At 41.6% G+C, this 19366-nt stretch overlaps 1 protein-coding gene across 14 annotated transcripts in view; it reads right to left on the reverse strand.

Annotated features, from left to right (window-relative positions):
* Window positions 1–19366, reverse strand: part of ARNT2 (aryl hydrocarbon receptor nuclear translocator 2) — a 186681-nt gene that overhangs the window by 44544 nt on the left and 122771 nt on the right. For all 14 annotated transcript variants that reach the window (XM_017973327.4, XM_078326913.1, XM_008998512.5 and 11 more), the window contains exons 9-11: window positions 7019–7095; window positions 4687–4821; window positions 2066–2140 (exon numbers count right to left, since the gene is read on the reverse strand). In XM_017973327.4, the coding sequence (XP_017828816.2) occupies window positions 2066–2140; window positions 4687–4821; window positions 7019–7095 (287 nt within the window). The remainder of the gene's footprint in view (window positions 1–2065; window positions 2141–4686; window positions 4822–7018; window positions 7096–19366) is intronic.

A 19366-nucleotide genomic window follows, 5' to 3' on the forward strand; every position in this document is an offset into this window, starting at 1 on the left:
CCCTTTATTAACATTTGATCCCCACCTCTGCTGTTGGTGGCTGGAGACCAAAGAACACAAGCACGGGACCGAGGCACGGTGTGTTCCAGGATGTCCCTGTGGCTGCTCGGCCGCTGCCCACTGTGTCCTGTGGCCCGGGCTGGGGCTGGGACTGCTAGCATCGCTGTCTCGGCCTCCCCTCCTGCTGGAGGAATGCGGTGGCTGCTCACAGAGTGAGAGTTACTTAAGCTGGATGTCGGGGTGGGATCAGATGTCAATTCCTTCTCTGTCTTTTCAAAACCAATCGGGTTCTGACAGTGTCAGCAGTGTGAAGCCTCTGATGTGCTGCTGGATGGAGAGGCCTGTGTGCTGGGTGTGGTGTTGTGATTGGATGTATTGCAGGGAGGCAGGCCTGGGCTCTGTGACCTGGGGCAGGGAACTGCACCCCCTAGAGTCTACTGTGAAAAAAATGGGGCAGACAACACTTACTGTGTAGGTGTGAGGACTACATGAGATAGTGAAATGGGTCTGGCCAGTTACTGGGCGCCGAATGGAGGCCCCATCACTGTGAAACCTCCATTTCCACTAACCCAGAAAAATGAAGCCCACCCAACCCAAACCTGACTATCCTAAACGATGCAAAGTTTATCATAATCGTCACATAGTTAGCAAACATACAGCACAAAAAGACAATGTTTAACCATTCCAATTTCACATTTTTCCCAAATGAAAGTCACCTGCTATGGGTTTTGATCCATTTAGATTGCTTTGTTAAGAGTCACCCTTGTGCTGGGTTCTACAATCAGTGGTGAAGATGAGGATGCCTACCTCCTCCAACTACTATGCAGATTCAATAGCATGTGGGGCAGGGTTTCCCACAGTGTTTGGCACACAGTAGGTGCTCGGCACACAGCGGCTAACAGTCACGATGTGCATGACACTGTTACTGGGGTGGCCACGCTCTTGGATTCTCAGGTCATCCTGAATCCCCCCCTCACCTGACCATGTCTATCCAAAGCCTCGGCACCAGTCAAACACCCATCTCCTCCAGCTGCCCCTATTTTAAATTCCCATGGCTCCTGCTCACATTCTGGCCTCATCACCTCTTACCTGGACAATTTTAAAAGCCTCCTGTCTTTGTTTCCAGTTATTTCTCCCATCTGTCTCTTCTGCATACCTGGACTACTAAAGTGGCTTTTCAAAACACTGCTCTGCTTAAAATCCTCAAAGTCATCCTCACTTACCTTTATTTTTATTTATTTATTTAGACAGAGTCTTGCTCTGTCACCCAGGATGAAGTGCAGTGGTGCGATCTCAGCTCATTGCAACTTCTGCCTCCCAGGTTCAAGCAATTCCTCTGCCTGAGCCTCCCAAGTAGCTAGGACTACAGGTGCGCACCAACATGCCTGGCTAATTTTTGTATTTTCAGTAGAGATGAGTTTTTGCCATGCTGGCCAGGCTGGTGTCAAACTTCTGGCCTCAAGTGATCCGCCTGCCTTGGCCTCCCAAAGTGCTGGGATTACGGGTGTGAGCCACCGCACCCGGCCCACATTTACTGACTGAGGAGAGAATCTATTTCTTTAGCATGGCTTAAGAGGCCTTTCATAACTTGGCTGTACCAGGCTCATTTATCGGCACTGCCCACCACCTACAAGTTGGCCAGTGTCACTCCAGCCACTAGGAACTGCTTAGGATTCTCTCTTTTGCATCTCTAGGGCTGCCTCTTCAGCCTGGAATGTTCCCTCATTTATTCTATGCCCATCCTTTAAGACCCATCCCAATTGTTCTTTCCCCAGGAACAATTCCTGCCTTTTCCCCATGCAGTTAACCTCTCCAGCCTCTGCACTCTGCAGTCTTTTTCTTCATGACCCTTTAGAGTTCTTCTCCTATTACACAGTAATTGTTTATTAATGTATGTATGTCTTCCCTACTAGACTGTGAGCGCCTTCCCAGTAGGGGCCCTGACTGAGGTCGTAGGTAGGACCTTGCAGCCTGCCTGGCACACAGTAGGACTAATGTCCTGCCAGCCACATCCATAGGTGCCCAGACTGTGCATCAGCTTTAAGTGGGCACCAGCAGTATGTACCTGCTGGAAGCTCTCACGCAGATGGCTCTGATCCTCAGGGTGGCAGAATTCCAAAATGTCCTTTCCCAGAAGATCCTAAATAAAAGAGATAAGCTTTACTATTCACAGATCCACTTGTAATTATGTATACACAAACTGTGAGACAACAATGTTCATTTCCATCTCCTTTAATTCATCTCCTTTAGCCTGACCCACCCTAGACTTTTTAAAAAGTGAATGCCAAGCCAGGCACGGTGGCTCAGCCTGTAATCGCAGTACTTTGTGAGGTTGAGGTGGGCAGATCACGAGGTTAGGGGTTTGAGACCAGCCTGACCAACATGGTGAAACCTGATCTCTACTTAAAAATATAAAAATTAGCCTCCCAACACCTGTGCTAGTTGGGAGGCTGAGGCAGGAGAATTGCTTGAAGCTGGGAGGCAGAGATTGCATGAGCCGAGAGCATGCCATTGCACCGCAGCCTGGGCAACAGAGCAACACTCCATCTCAAAAAAAAAAAGGGAATGCCAAATTCCCTGGGAGCCATCAGGGAACTGGCTTCCGGGTATTCATTCTAAGTTCCTTTGGCATGCTCAATATCAATTTCTAATTTTGCTAAGGCACTACATCAGTAGCTTCAAAATGCAATTTTATTTTTGTTAGTCTTGGAGAGGCAAACTGCAATAAATATATTTTAATAAACATAAAAAGAAAGCAAACTGATAGCCTGAGGACAGATGTGTTGCCTATGAAAATTGGAATTGTTTAAATGTGGAAATTGTAACTCTCCTCTGGCTGAAGAAATGAGGTTATCATAAAATAGCTGTACTTGTTAAAGCCTGTTTACTATCTATCTACTGTCGTTAGTCTACGCTACATTCAAAGGACACAGCATTAGCCCAGAACAAAAGTGTGTTTCACAATGAAACTGATCAGAATAAGACACACTGTTAACAGATAACTTCAAAAGTGTTGGAGTAAAGTGGTCCAGTTGAAAGTGTCTTTTTTTTTTTTGAGATGGAGTTTCACTCGTCTCCCAGGCTGAAGTGCAGTGGCATGATCTTGGCTTACTGCAACCTCTGCCTCCAGAGTTGAAGCAATTCTCCTGCCTCAACCTACCAAGTAGCTGGGATTACAGGCACGCGCCACCATGCCTGGCTAATTTTTGTATTTTTAGTAGAGATGGCCTTTAACCATGTTGGTCATGCTGGTCTCTAACTCCTGACTTCAAGTGATCCACCCGCCTCAGCCTCCCAAAGTGCTGGGATTATAGGCATGAGCCACATGCCTGGCAAGGAAGTGTCTTAAACAGCAAAAGGTTTAAACTACCTCATTGATCACAACCCAAATCAGCAAACAGCCTAAGTGAGCGCTGATGCTGGCACTGAAGGGGAAGTCCTATCTGCGTGCCAGGGAGCAACTGGATGCCCATGGGAGGTGCCACTGGATAAATGGGTCTAGCTGGAAATATATTGCCATCAGAGGTTGGGGTGAATTTGGAGATAAATCAATTTCTCCCATTATTCTATCCAAGAATCTCAAGGTTTACATGAATCTAGAGATGCAGAATTATACGCAGGGTCCTAATAGTTCTAGTTTGAACTGTTTCTAGTTCTAAAATACATGTCATTAAAATACTCTTATCTACATATCTCAAGCTCTGTTCCTCAGAACAAACATCTTTTTTCTTTTTTAAAAAAAATAGTTTTATATTTTTAAACAAATTTAAATCTACAGAAAAGTTGAGAGTACAATAAACTTTATGTATATTCAATAATTAACAATATGTTGTCACATTTGCATTTTTCTTTTTTCAGGTGTACATATATGTGCACACACACGCATGTATATACTTAATTTCTTGCTGAACCATTTGAAAGTAAGTTGCAGGCATCATGGTACTTCTCCTCAAAGCACTTTAACATGTATCTCATAAAAATGAGATTATCTTACAAAACCACAATGTGCTATATCATGAGCAATACTAAACCCAAGAAAATCAATTATTCAATAACATTACCCAACATTCTGTACTCATTAACATTTCAATTATCTCCCAAATGTTTTTTCTATCAATATGTCTTCAGGCCCAGGACACAATTCAGGCCCTTATATGACATATTATTATTTTATCTCTTTGGTCTATTTTAATCTGGGAAAATTGCTTCTGCCTTTTTGTTTCTCATGACGTCGACTTTTTAAAAAAGAGTCCAGAACAAAGACCTAAAGATGTGCCACCTGTATAAATAACAGTTTCCAAATGCACTTGAGAAACGAGAGGTTAGGCAAAATTAGGTAGGCATCTTTACCAGGCTTTGCAGTCTTTCTCATTAATGAGATTTGTGATGAATATTAATTAATAAGAGAGCCCCTGTTAATAGAACATCTTACTCCAGTTTACAAAAAATCAACTAGAGACACGTAACAGCGAAGGCAAAGAAGAAAGAGTCCATGTTAATGGCGCAGGTGTTTACAACGTCCTTTCTTGACTTGGAAGGATATCTATCATTCTATCCAGGAAAGGTAATGGATTTTTATGATTTTTCTCCACATGGCCATTGTGTTGTATTTCAAATGAGGTAAGAATATTTTAAGAAAAATTAAACCTCTAGCCAACTGCCACGAGCTCAAAACTATCTACTGACCTGCGGTTGGTAGCCAATCACACTGATACACCTTGGATCCACAAATGTGATGATTCCATCAGAGTTATGCCGGGATAAGAACTCCGTGGGCACTGACATCCCATTCATGTCCATGCATACAGGAGAGCTGGTCACCTGGGATGGGGAAAGTCCACAGTTGAGGAGGTGTTGACGGAGATGACATGGAGATGGTGACAGAGACGAGAATAATAATCCACGTGCATTTAACTTCAAAGATCCTCCCATGTCATTTAGTATGACTCTAGAGTGTTCAAACATCTATCCCTGGTCCCATCTTTAACTGTAACCGTTGACCACTTTCTATACACTTCTGAACTTCAGTTGCCTTATCAACCAATGGGAATAATAAAACCTATAATCTCACAGAGTGTTTGCGAGGCTTCAAAGGGATACTGCATGTTCAACCTTGGCACATGCTCATGTTGGTGCTCCATAAATGCTAATCCCCTTCCCTTCTCCCACTTCCCTTTACTAAGGATGGCAAACGATCCTAAGGAACTAGTTAAAATACTTAGAGCTTATACATTTGTGAACTGAATTTACCCAAAGATTCTCTCTTCACCCATCTGCAAGCAATACCAGTGTTGGTCAGACATGGATGAAACTGCCTATTCATTTGTCTGAAAATGGCCAGATCTAGGAAACCAGGAACATGAGAGATGAGTGTATCTTAACCAGGTCTGGTACGTCTCTCCTCTTCAGCATAGGGAAGACCCTCAATGTCCTAGGGAGAATGAACCATCCAGTTGAATGAGTGGTTACTGTGTGGTCCAGAGACATTGAGCATGTTTAATTTTCAAACAATAAAAGACATGTTCCAGGCCAGACACGGTGGCTCACACCTATAATCTTTGGGAGGCCGAGGTGGGAAGATCACCAGGTCAGGAGTTTGAGACCAGCCTGGCCAGCAATGGTGAAACCCCATCTCTACTAAAATTACAAAATATTAGTTGGGTATGGTGGTGCGTGCCTGTAATCCCAGCTACTCAGGAGACTGAGGCAGGAGAATTGCCTTAACCCAGGACGCAGAGGTTGCAGTGAGCCGAGATAGTGCCACTGCTCCCTAGCCTAGGTGACAGAAAGAGACTCTATCTCAAAAAAAAAAAAGAAAGGACACATTCCCTGGCCTTGATGAGTTGCAGGGGATGAGCCAGCACTCAACTTACTTCCTGCAACAGACAGTGAAAGAAGGGTAACTGAGGGTAGAGCTCAGTGCTATGACAGTGAGGAGAGAATGAATGATTTACACTAAGATCAGGGAGACAATTTAGCTGGGTGTTGAAAGATGAGCAGATAAGGGGGATAAGAAATACTGAAAGGAGAAGAAGGGAACAGGGGAATACCAGGCGAAACAGCCTGTGAACACTCCCAGAGGTGGGGGTTTATGGAAAGGGGAAGGGTGCTATGTGGGAATAAGATGTGAGAGAGGAAGAAGGGAAGGAGATGAGGTCATCGTAACCGGGTTTTCTGGAGTGCAGGGGAGGCACAGCTCCCCAGAGAGAATGTTGTAGGTTCTTGGTCTCCACTATATCAAGAATGAGAGAGGACCACTGTAGATACGTGGTAAACTCATAAAGTAAATACCAGACCCAAGAAGTATTGCAGAAAGGTGATTTAGGTAAGAAAAGAAGGGGAAAAAAGGAGAAGAGAGACAATTTGCACGAGGGAGGACTCCAGATGGGAAATCCAGGAGAGAGAAAGATGGCTTCCACGAGGGTGGAAGGGGACCCAAACATGCAGTCCCAAGGGGTGTGGAAGAAGGGGACTTCTAACCTGGGGGGAACCCCCACCTTCTCCAAGACTTCTGGCCAATGAAAGGAGTTCCTTGGAACTTCCGCTGGAGTGATTGACTTTTGACCCTTTCCAGCGCCCGGGATAATTAAAACAGAGACTGTTAAATCTCCCGGATGGAGAGAGACAGGAGGCGGGCACAGCGCTGGCAAGTTCTTGCCCCTAAAACTACGTCCCCTCGTGGACCTGGAAAGAGAACACATTCCCTCATAATGATGAGCTTGGCTTTATCCCTTAGACCCTGGGGAAACAGTCAACGGGGTGAAGCAGGGATGTGATGTCAAGTTCCTGGCAACCCCCAAGCATGGGTGATGAGCTGATGCAATCCCTCAATGCAGCACAACTCTGCTTACAGCTCACAGTATAGATTTGGCCTCAGCCTTGTCCCACAGAGTGAGACACGAAACCCATCAAATACCAAGAACACAGGTGATCAGAATAGGCACCCAGACCGACAGTCTTCTGTACTTTGTGGCAATAAGCCTTCATTTGAGATTTAAAAGGCTGAGTTTTTTCTTACCTGGAGTCTCCCAATTGCCACGAGGCAATATTTACTGCCTTGTCCCACATCAGTGTCTTCTTCAGGTATGGTCATTCCTGAAATGGGAAATGCCACGGTCATCAACAATACGCCCAAGGGGAATGGGAAAGAAGAAAGGTGTCCATGATTTTATTTAAGCAATCGAAAATACAGATGGCATGTTGGCCATGCAGCACTGGGAAGCCAACCAGTGAATTAACCAGTTCCTCACTCAGTTCCTGCTTCTGTCTCTGCCTGATGTCTTTTGATAATTTTATGGTACATTATCATCTGCATCTGTGGATGATGCAGAGGAAATTAAGGAAGATGAAATGAAAATAGTTCATCTATACATCTGTACAATTTGGACAAAACGTTGAGTTGGGAGATTTCAGTAAGAAGCTGATATGGGTCTTTCAGCTTATGCAAATATCTCTTATCTGCAGACAAAGAATGAAACAAAGACCATCACAGGCAAAAGAAATACAAATAAAAACCACTGAGGCTGGTTACTAACTTGTTAGGCAAGGGAGCACAACCAGTGTTTCCCTTTGTGGTAGAAAGGCAGGGTTTTTTAAGGGCTAGAAAGGCAACACTGGTGCTCCAGACAAAAAGGTTCTCCAGATAGAAAGGAACTGGTTGAAACAAGACTCATTGTTCACTGGGGTTAGAAAATAGTCTTCTGTTTGGTCCAGTGTGGGTCTCGTATCTGGGTCCCTCACAGTGCAAGGTTCTCAAACATCTGTAGTTGGTTAGAACTGCTGTAGTGAAAACAAGCACTCCTTTTTGATATTTCATAGGCAAGTGCTGTTAAGTAGAAATTTTCCTTTTACACTGTATGATACTTAATGCAAATATTTCCACACTGGGTCGGACCAAGGGTTTGCAGTGATGGAGTCACACAAGTGCAGCGGCAGTCCCTCACTGCAGACACTGAAGGGCACGTTAAACATCACTATGGTTTTGTGAGCTGGAGAAATGTCACTCCCACCCCACTACATTCCCATCTTCTTTCTATCCCTGTTCCATTCATTCTCTGTAGGTGACCAGTCTCTTTCATTTCTGGTTTATCGTTGCTGCATTTCTTTTGCAGAAATGTGCAGATACACGTACATTTCTCATGTCCTCTTCTTTCTTCTATGAAGAGCTGTTTACCGTAGATACACTTGGGCTTTACTGACTTCACTGAACAGTATGTCCTCCATGTTCATTTTCATTTCACTCCATTTTCATTCATGCAGCTCTTCCTCAATTCTTTTTTTTTTTTTGATTGCATACTGCTTCATCTTACTGATGTGCCATGCTCTATTCAACCACCCTAAATACTGGACATTTAGATGCTTCCAATATTTTCCAATGAGAAACAACACTGCGATGAATAACCTTGGGCATATGTGTTTTATTATTATCAGAAGTGTATCTTCAGAGTGGATCCCTAGAAGTGGGGTTGCTGGGCTAAAAAGGAAGTACATACGTAGCTTTACTTTGCCAAACTTTCCTCCAGAAGGGTTGCACCAATTTGCATTCCCACCAGGAGTGTATGGGAGGTCTGCTTCCCCATAGCCTTGGCCAACAGAACGTGCTGTCACGTTATTTAATGTTTGTCAGTCTGACAGGTGAGAAATGATTTACTAGTGTTGTCCTAATTTGTGTTTCTCTAATTATCAGTGAGTTTGAACATTATTGTATGTCTGAGGACCATTTTTATGTCTTGCTTTTTAGTGAATTGTCTGTTCCTGTCTCCTCCCCATTTTTCTATTTTGGTCTTTTGCCTCTCAATTTTTAAGCATTCCCTGTATTTGGGATATTAAACCTTTGTGGTATATGTTATGAATATGTTCTTCCAGATGGTCTCCTGTCTTTTGTCTTTGCGGTGATTTAAAAATTTCAAAAATTTTATGTGGTAAGATTTATCAACCTTTTATTACCTCTGGAGTCTGAGTCATAGTTAGAAAGCTATTTCTTATAAAAAGCTTAAAGAAAAATTCACCCTTATTTTCCTTTGATACTTTTATGGTTTTATTTTTCACATTTAGATCCCTACTCAATTTGGAGTTATTCTTTTGTGAGTTATGGGATACGAATCTAATTTTATCTTTCTCTAAATGGCTATCCAGTCACTCCACCAATATTTATTTAAATTGCAGTGATTTGAGAAGCCAACTTTATCATATAATTCACATACATGTTTGTGTCTAATTTTGAACTGTCTCTCCTATTCCACTGGCCAATTGTCTATTCAGGCACTAGTACCACACCATTTTAATTACAGAGGCTTTATTGTATGTTTTAATGTCTGGTAGGACTATTCCTTATAGCTTTTCTTGGCTATTCTTGAAGGTATATTTTTCCACATGAACTTTGGTAGTATTAACTTATCTGACTCCATAAAATAGCTTGATAATATTTTTATTAGGATTGCATTAAATTTATAAATTAACTTCAGGAGAACTGGCATGTTTATAATGTTGAGTTATCCTCCCAAGAACAAGGGATGTTTTCTCATTTGTTTAAACCTACTTTTGTGTCTTTCAGGAGTGTTTTCAAATTTTCCTTATATACTTGTACTTTGTGTACTTAGAATTATTCCTAAGTATTTAATCTTTTTGCTATTGTAAATGGGGCTTTCTCTACCATTATATCCTCTGCTTATTGCTTATGTATAAGAAGGCTACTGATTTTCATATATTAACATTGCACTGTGCTACTCAGTCAATTATTTGTTTCAGTTTTATCACTAATTCACTAGGCTTTTCCAGCTGTACTATTATATAATCTAAAAATAGAGGTAGTTTTCCTTTTTCTTTATGCACTCTTTTGCCTCTAAATTTCCTTATTTAGTGATATGGGATAATACGTCAATTATAATTTGGAATAGTAGCAGAGATAGAGGGCATTATTGCCTTGTTTCTGATCCTAGTGGAAATGTCTCAGGGTTTCTCCACTAAATAAGATATCACCTTTTGGACTAAGGTATAACACGCATGTACACACATTTATCCTATTAAGAAATTACCTCTCAATTATTGTTTAGCATTTTTGCAAATCTCTTTAATGCCTTACTTAATAATGGACAGCTGGAGTCTAGTATCTGCTCTGTGCTCAATCTGTTACAATATGTTGTTTTATTTGAGGCATATGAAGAAAATATGGCCTCACATAGACATGGAAAAGGAAGAAAAAGGGGAAGCTTTTTCAGAATACTGAGTATGTTCTTCTTTGGTATTTTTCCAAATTTTGACAAGTGGTAGTTTCTTAAAGGCTAATTGTAATATGAAATCCAAAACTCTATTAATGAATTTTTCATACTGTCATATAGTAATATTCAATACAATATTAAAATAAGCTAGTTTATCTAACACTTTCAATGGATCTTTATCCATCACATGATTTTAAGCATTATGTATTAGTCACTTGGGAAATACGCGTTCACCATATTATACAGACCTAAATGCCAACACATTACATTACACAACATTTTAAAAAATCACACTTATTAATACAACCATGTATTATCTCATCAGAAACATCTATAGATACTGGTCAAAATTGTGGTGGCAGACACAAGCTTTCTGACTCAACTTTTTATTAGAAAACCTGAATTTTACCACTGACAATAAAGACTGTCAACTGTTTTCCTTGAAGTGACAAGTTCGATTTATTTGAGAACGTATCTGCCAAATATATAAGTTTTAATAACCACCATTTGTTTGTTAGTCACTCTTTCAAGCAAAAACTATGTTCCATGAAAAAACACTTAGTTCAGCCCACAGCCCAGAGAAAGCCTACATGCTTTTCCCTGACACAGTCACTGCTCTTTGGTCTCCGCGGAAGTCACTTTATGCATGTTTTCCGTTTGGGGCTTAATATAACCCCTAATTTTTACTGTCTCATCAGGGACATTCTTAAGTGAAGCTGGCATTTAAACACTTTTAAATAATGTTTTAATTGCTAGTGTGTAGTGACAAAGAGAACAGTTTGGCATCACTGCTATGATTCACACTAAGGCCCAGCAAGTTTACCCACCAAGGCTTCTTACGCCATCAGTGCAAATGTTGACATGTAGAAAGGGGCAAATAACATCACAGTGTTATTATGAGAATAGGTTTAACTTTGGGTGCCCTTGAAGACATTTCAGGACGCCCCAGGTCCATGAATCACACTTGAGCACTGTGCTGCTCTATGCACTGCCATTCCCCTGAGTTTTTTCCCTTGTATTATCTGTTTTAAAATCTTTTCCATTGCCTCTATTTCTTTTCTTTTCTCTCTCTTCCTTCCTTTCTCTCTTTCTTTCTTTCAGACAGAGTTTCACTCTGTCACCCAGGCTGGAGGGCAGTGGTGCCATCTTGGCTCACAGCAACCTCTGCCTCCCAGGTTCAAGCGATTCTCCTGCCTCAGCCTCCCAAATAGCTGGGATTACAGGCATGTGCCACCATGCCCGGCTAATTTTTGTATGTTTAGTAGAGACAAGTTTTGTCATGTTGCCCAGGCTGCTCTCAAACTCCTGACCTCAGGTGATCCACCTGCCTCAGCCTCCCAAAGTGCTGGGATTACAGGCATGAGCCACCATGTCTGGCCTCCATTGCCTCTATTTTTAATCAGGTATTTGTGAGACCCAAGACTATGTCTGTAGTCAAAATGTTCCTCTGTAGCTCTAGATCTTGTCTTCACTTACCTACTGAAAACGTCTAGCTCAGTCTCACAGGTCTTTCCAACTAAATCGTGCCCAAATCTTTCTACCAAAACATCCTCCTCTTTCTACTCTCCATGGAAAGACCACTAGTGACCAACCTTATATACGTTCTCTCCTTCCATGCTTAGGAACCTTGATTTATTCAGAGGGGATGTGCCTGCTCCATTAGAGTTAGAGGTGTCCAACTGGCATGACTCTGGCCTATCAGATGGATGCAGAAGTCATGGGCAGGGCTTTTGGGAACACTCCTTTCCATATGAAACATAGATATGACAGGGCAGGTCTAGCAGCCATCTCAAAAGGCAGGGAAGCCGGGGCCACACAGTAAGGATTGTGGAGTGCAAGCTGGGAGAATGCATCCTTCGTTACATCACAGAGCCCCTGTACTAACTCTAGACTGTCTTAAAATAGATTTATTTAAGGCCCTGATATTTGAGTTTTTCTGTCATATGCGCCAAAACTCAATCACTTACTGGTATACATTATAATCCCTATTAGAAGCACCACTACCAGCAGTAACATCTGTCACTTAATCGGACTGATCAGCAGCCAAACCTAGGTCTTACTTGAAAGAAATCCTGCTTTGTGAGTGATTATGGTGGAAGACAGTATCCTAGCTTCCACTCTGGAAGTCAAAGAGCTAGATTTTATCTCCCTGCACCCTTCCAAGATGAAGGAGTGGTTCAAATTCATCAGCAGAACAGAGCACAGTGTCCTGACCAGCCTGTGGCTACTAACGGATATTCATTGGGCTTCACGCTTCTTTAATCCATGGAAGCTGCCTGGGTTTCTGTTCATTTCCCAAAGCTGGTCCACTTTGATTGATGGGAACCATTAACATTTATCCAAGAATTCTTTTTGCTTATGACTTCTAGAGCCGTCTTCTGTTATGTACTAGTGACTGCAAATCTCAAGTTCTGCATATCTCAAGTCAGAACTCTTAGCATCATCCTGCACTATTCCTTCCTCTCCCCAGTTACATAACAATGGGCACCAAACCTGTCTGCTTCAACGTCACAGTTAGCTCTCCAATCGTCTCCTCTCCACCCTGCTGTCTATATCATTCTTAGAAGTTGGCCACACCATTCCTCTGTAGGAAATGAGGACAAATCGAAAGTCTTCATTCCGGCATACTTGGCTCTTCATGACACTTACCATGTACCTATAGTTCCTCCAAACACCAAATGCCAGTCAGGACTCACATGAGCAGCACACATGTGCCTTTAAGGAGGTCCAGTTTCTTGCCCCTCAGGAATTTTAAGAGCCCTGTCCACTTTCAAGAGGACCAGCTGATTCTAGAATGATGAGATGGGCTGGGCAGCAGCAGAACACTCAGCTAACTAAAGAGCTGGCTCCAAAAGCACAGAACTAACTTACAGTGGGAGCAGCAAGCAATAATGAAGAAGGTCCTCTCCTGCTCAGTAGATGGACAAGGGTTACTGCAGCAAGGTCTGAGATGGAAGAAGATGGGATTCCACATGGCAATGGAATTTCAGGGCAGGAGGTGTCCTTAGAGGACACTGAGCCCAACACCCTTATGAGACTTCAATCCCATGTGCATCTATTGCTGCTTGGACTCCTCCAGTGGTGGGTGGTCAGTATATCCTATATCCCCAGAACAACCCAGTCCACCTGTCTCCTTGAAGATTTTACCTGCTGGGCCCGGAGTTGCCTTTAGAGTCATACATTCTTCTGCTCTGTAGCCCTTTAGACAAGGGAAGAGTATAATTGAGTTTTTGAGTCTTTTCTGTTCTGGGACAAACATCCTTCTATCATTTAAACTGTTCCTCTTACAAAAATAGTTTGACTCTCTATATTCTTATCAGCTTTCTGAATGTTTCTAATTGCCTCTATTTCCCTAAAATGTGGTACCCAGAGTGCTTTAGGTGTGATTATTACAGAGGTCTTTCACATCCTCTGGTCTGTAAGTCTGGCTACTGAGAGCAGGTGCATTTGGGAAGCAAGGTGTGAGTTACGCTGACAGCTCTCCATATCCAGAGAGCAGCTTTTTTCTTGAGTCATTGCTTTTTAAGTCACAATGGAGCTATGCTTCTAGCCAAGATGAAGCAACAGATCAGATTTACCTTCCTGTCAAAAACACACAAAAACAAAACAAATATAAGAAATGATGGTTTAGAAGACACTAGTATCAGGTAATGAATAACAAAACCCCTGAGAAATGGGTAACAAGTAAGACAAGCCCGGTGACTGCTCCCAGCTCACAGACTTAAGAGGATTCTCAAGCCAGCAACTTAAATTTCACAATGTCTGGCACCAAATAAAAAATTACCAGGCATGCAACAAAGCTGCAAAATACAACCCATAATGAAGGAAAACAGTCCAAGCTGCCAAAACACGATGCTGAACTGACACAGATTTTAGAATTAGCAAACAAACACATTAACACGGTTATTATAACTGTATTCCATATGTTCTAACAGTTAAGTAGAGCTGTGGAAGAGGCAAAAAGACCCAAAGCAATCTTCTGGAGATGAAAGCTACAATGTCTGAAATTTTAAAAACATTCTAGATGGGGCTGGGCGCCATGGCTCACACCTGTAATCCCAGCACTTTGGGAGGCTGAGGTGGGTGGATCACAAGGTCAGGAGTTTGAGACCAGCCTGGCCAATATGATAAAACCCCATCTCTACTAAAAATACAAAAATTAACCAGGCATGGTGACACATGCCTGTAATCCCAGCTACTCAGGAGTCTGAGGCACGAGAATCACTTGAGCCCTGGAAGCAGAGGTTGCAGTGAGCCGAGTTTGCACCACTGCACTCCAGCCTGGGTGACAGAGAGAGACTCTGTCTCAAAAATAAAATAAAATAAAATAATAAAAAATAAAAAGTGTAGTAGACAGTTTTAACTGCATATTAGATAAGCTAGAAGATTAGTAAACTTGACATAGCAATGGAAACAATCCAAAATGAAAGATAGAAAGTAACAGAAATATTCTTTTTCAATGAAACAAGTATCAATGATCGCAATGGAAAACTTCAAGTGGCCTAATACACTTAAAGTCTCTGAGGGAGTTGGAAAGGAACACAGAAAAACATTTGAAGAAATCTGGCTGAAAATTCTCCAGATTTGATGCAAAGTATAAATCTTTAATACAAAGTATAAAGTGCACTGACATTGCACCATGATCTGGGATACTGTCAGCCTGAAATGAGAATGGGCTCACACAGAACTGCCCACTGTAGCTGTGGCTGAAGTCAGAGTTGAGCCACATGGATATGAAAGTGGAAGTGGACACCACAGGGGCCTGTTAGAGTGATCTAATCTCGCTGACCCTCTGCTACCTTATACCTAAAATGGGTATTAGAATGCTCACCTTATAGGGCACAAGAAAGATATGTGTGGAGCACCCCACTTGAGGCCTGAATGTCAGCTTCCTTCTCAGTTACCTGACCTCTTTCCCCAGTTGCTGGTAAACATGTCCGTATGTTTGTGGGCAAACAAGGCAGGAAGCACAAATGCACTTTTTTTTTTTTTTTTTTTTTTGAGACAGAGTCTGGCTCCATTGCCCAGGCTGGAGTGCAGTGGCGTGACCTTGGCTCACTGCAGTTTTGACCTCCCAGGCTCAAGCCATCCTCCCACTCTGCCTCCTGGGTAGCTGGGAGAACAGGCATGTGCCACCACAGTGACTAACTTTTTTGTATTTGTAGAGATAGGTTTCTCTGTGTTGCCCAGGCTGGCACAAATGCTGCACTTTTGCCATACTTAGGAATCAGGATTCAATGCCACAGGCCAGACAGGAAGCAGAGAAGACAGCATGAAGAACCCTCTAATCCAGCTGGCATAAAGAAAATGGTGTTCTTCTCAGTCCTATCGTTTGGAGGGATCTTTCAGTATTAGAGTCTGACTATAAAACTTGAGACCATTTACCTAGAGATAACAAAATCCACTTCCTTTATTTGTTCCTCATTCAACAAGCGTCGATGGAGAACTGCAGATTTTTCAAATACCCATAAATTTTCTTTCTATTCCTTCCATCAAGGGTTGAAGTTAGTTTCCTCTGCAACTATTTTGACCAATAAAATACAGTGGGAGTGACACTATGTTACTTCTAGACTAGTAGCTCCGACATTGAGGAGCAGAAACATGCCATCCTACCATGCCCTGTCTGAATTCCTAATGCACAAAATCTATGAATATAATAAAATAGTGGTGGTTTTATGCCAATCAGCAAAATAATTCTCAACTGTAAGGTTCATCAGCCTAGAAGTGGATAGAAAGAGACCTGATGGAGCCCGAAGATACCAGTCCTTTAAGCACATAAGGGAGCTCATTTGTAAGAATGCATTTTAATCAACCAAGTAGAATAATGGGTAAACTTGTTAAAATAACAAGTTGGCTTTACAGAAGTGAAGTGGGAAAGCTGCAACTTATTAAATAGTTTATGTCTTAATATGGACAAAGAATCTTTAGTTGCGAATGAGATTCAAGTGTGTATTTATTCAAGTAAAGATATTCTGAATTCATTAAAGGAATGAATGCTTTATATGCCTAAGTATGAGGTTCTCAGGACACTGGGCTCAGCTTCTCCACGGAAGGGATGTCATCTAAGCCAGAGGGGCCAGCATTTATAAAGGAGGCCCTGACACCAACCTTCATCAGCAGCCGGAGATCCAATTGCCAGCGAACCTGCAGCCATTGCCACTCGTGTGACCAGGGTCTTGATGCATGACCGCAGAAAGGCGGCTGGGGAGGGCTCTGGCATTCACAGGTGGAAAAGATTTAGGATTAAGCTCACAGGTGTTGCTTGTGACAAAATGGATTGTGCAATCTCCATATTGTCCTCTGGATACTGGGTGTTTCTCCATCTTCCAAACATTGCCCTCACCATATCCTCAAATAGTACATGACCTTTGAAAGTGGCTTTGGCTCTTACTACTCAATAATAAAAACAGAAATATCCTCAATTAAAAAATGGTCAAGATGGATTAAAGATTGAAATGCAAGACCTAGAAGAAAATCCTAGGAAACACCATTCTGGACAGCAGCCTTGGCAAAGAATTTATGACTAAGTTCTCAAAAGCAATTGCAACAAAAAAATTGACAAGTAGAACCTAATTAAATGAAAGAATTTCTGCACAGCAAATGAAACTATCAACAGAGCAGGCAGACAGCCTCAGAATGAGAGAAAATATTTGCAACTTATGCATCTAACAAAGGTCTAAGATCCAGAATCTCTAAGGAATTGAACAATTCAACAAGTAAACAAGCAAACAATTCCATAAGTAAAAATCAAATAACCCCATTTAAAAGTGGGTGCATCAGATACTTCTCAAAGGAACACATATGAGTGGCCAACAAACACATGAAAAATGCTCAACGTCACTACTCATCAGAGAAATGCAAAATAAAACCACAGAGATACCATCTCACACCAGTCAGAATGGGTATTATTTAAAAGTCAAAAAACAACAGATGCTGGCAAAGCTGCAGAGAAAATGGAATGCTTATACACTGTTGGTGGGAATGTAAATTAGTCCAGCCACTGAGGAAATAGCAGTTTGGAGATTTCTCAAAAAACTTACAACTACCATTTGACCCAGCAATCCCATTACTATCCAAAGGAATGTATGGGGTATAACCAAAGGAAAATGTAAATTGTTCTACCAAAAAGACACGTGCCCTAATCACAGCACTATTCACAATAGCGAAAACATAAAATCAATCTGGGTGTCCATCTACAGTGGACCAGATAAAGAAAATGTGGTACATATACACCGTAGAATACCACACAGCCATAAAAAAGAATGAAATCATGTCCTCTGCAGCAACACAAATGCAGCTGAAGGCCATTATTGTAAGTGAATTAATGCAGGAACAGAAAGCCAAATAGCACATGCTGTCACTTATGAGTGGGAACCAAACATTGGGTACTCATGGACATAAAGATGGCAACAATAGACACTGGGATTACTAGATGGGGGAGGAGGGAGGGAGGAGGGCAAAGTTTTGAAAACTACCTCTTGTATGAGGAGGAGGTAGCCTAGACGCTTCCTTTTCCAGGTAAAGGGGGAAGCAGTGTGGATTCTTTAGTGTATTCTGATAGCCATTGTCACTGTGCACTTCTTTGAGTCTTTACATCTCCTCCTGCTGCATTTTAAAGCATTTTCATAGTAAGTAGTTTGGCCTAATAAAGCACTTTCATAGCAAAAAAAAAACCCAGCAGTGGGTATGCTCACTATGTGGGTAGCCATACCCTAAACCTCGGTATCACACAATATACCCAAGTAATAAACCTGCACACGTACCTGCTGAATCTAAAATAAAAATTGAAATTACTTTTTTAAAAATGAGCAGGCTGGGAGCAGTGGCTCACGACTGTAATCCCAGCACTTAGGGAGGCCAAGGTGAGTGGATCATGAGGTCAGGAGTTCAAGACCAGTCTGGCCAACATGGTAAAACCCTGTCTCTACTAAAAATACAAAAATTAGCCTGGTGTGGTAGCACATGTCTGTAATCTCAGCTACTCAGGAGGCTGAGGCAGGAGAACAGCCTGAACCTGGGAGGTGGAGGTTGCAGTGAGCCGAGATCGTGCCACTGTACTCCAGCCTGGGACAGAGCAAGACTCTGTCTCAAAAAAAAAAAAAATGAGCAAAGGACCTGAGTATTACTCCAAAGAAGATATACAAATGGCCAATAAGCACATGAAAAGATGCTCAACTGCATTTGTTGTTAGGGAATTAGAAATCAAAATCACAGTTAGATACAACTTCACACCCATTAGAAGGGTTATCATAATTCATAAAAATGCAATAATGTGTTGGTGAAGATATGAGAAACTGGACCACTCACACACTGCTGGTGGAAATGTAAAACAGTGCAACCACTTCAGAAAACAGTCTAGCACTTTCTCATGAGGTTAAACATGGAACTACCACAAGATCCATTCCTAGGTCACATCCAAGAGAAATAAAACCGTATGTCTGCATAAAAACTAGACTCCTGGCTGTTGTGAATTGTGCTGCAATCAACATGGTGGCATAGACTTCTCTTTATATACTGATTGATTTCCTTTCCTTCAGTTAAATACCCAGCAGTGGGGATTGTTGGATCATATGGTGGTTCTATGTGTAGTTTTCTGAGGAACTGTCATACTTCTCTCCATAATGGTTTTACCAGTTTACATTCCCGGTGTATAAGAACTTCCTTTTCTCCATCTCCTTATCAGCATTATTAATTTTTTTGTCCTTTTGGTAACAGCCATTCTAACTGGGGTGAGATAATACCTCACTGTGATTTTGTTTTGCATTTCCCTGATGATTAGTGACACAACTTTTTTTTCATACATTTGAGCACTTTCTTCATACATTTCTTGGACATTTCATACTCAATCTTCTAACAGATTTTCTAACAGACTGGATTAGGTTTTTCACGTAGATAATCATGATATCTCCAACAATGTTAATTCTATCTTCCCTTTCCACCTTTTAAGTAATTATATTTTATTTTCTTACCTTATTGCCTTGGAAACTCCAAAACATTGTTGAATAACAGTGAGTATTCCTCTCAGATTCTCCACTTTACTGAGAACCCTTCTAATATTTAATCACTCTGCATAAGATATTAATTATGGTTTCAAGTGTGTATTTCATCTATGTTAAGAAAATATATTTCTATTATTAGTTTATAAAGAT

This window comes from Callithrix jacchus, chromosome 6, assembly GCF_049354715.1.
Source record: "Callithrix jacchus isolate 240 chromosome 6, calJac240_pri, whole genome shotgun sequence".
NCBI lineage: Eukaryota > Metazoa > Chordata > Mammalia > Primates > Cebidae > Callithrix > Callithrix jacchus.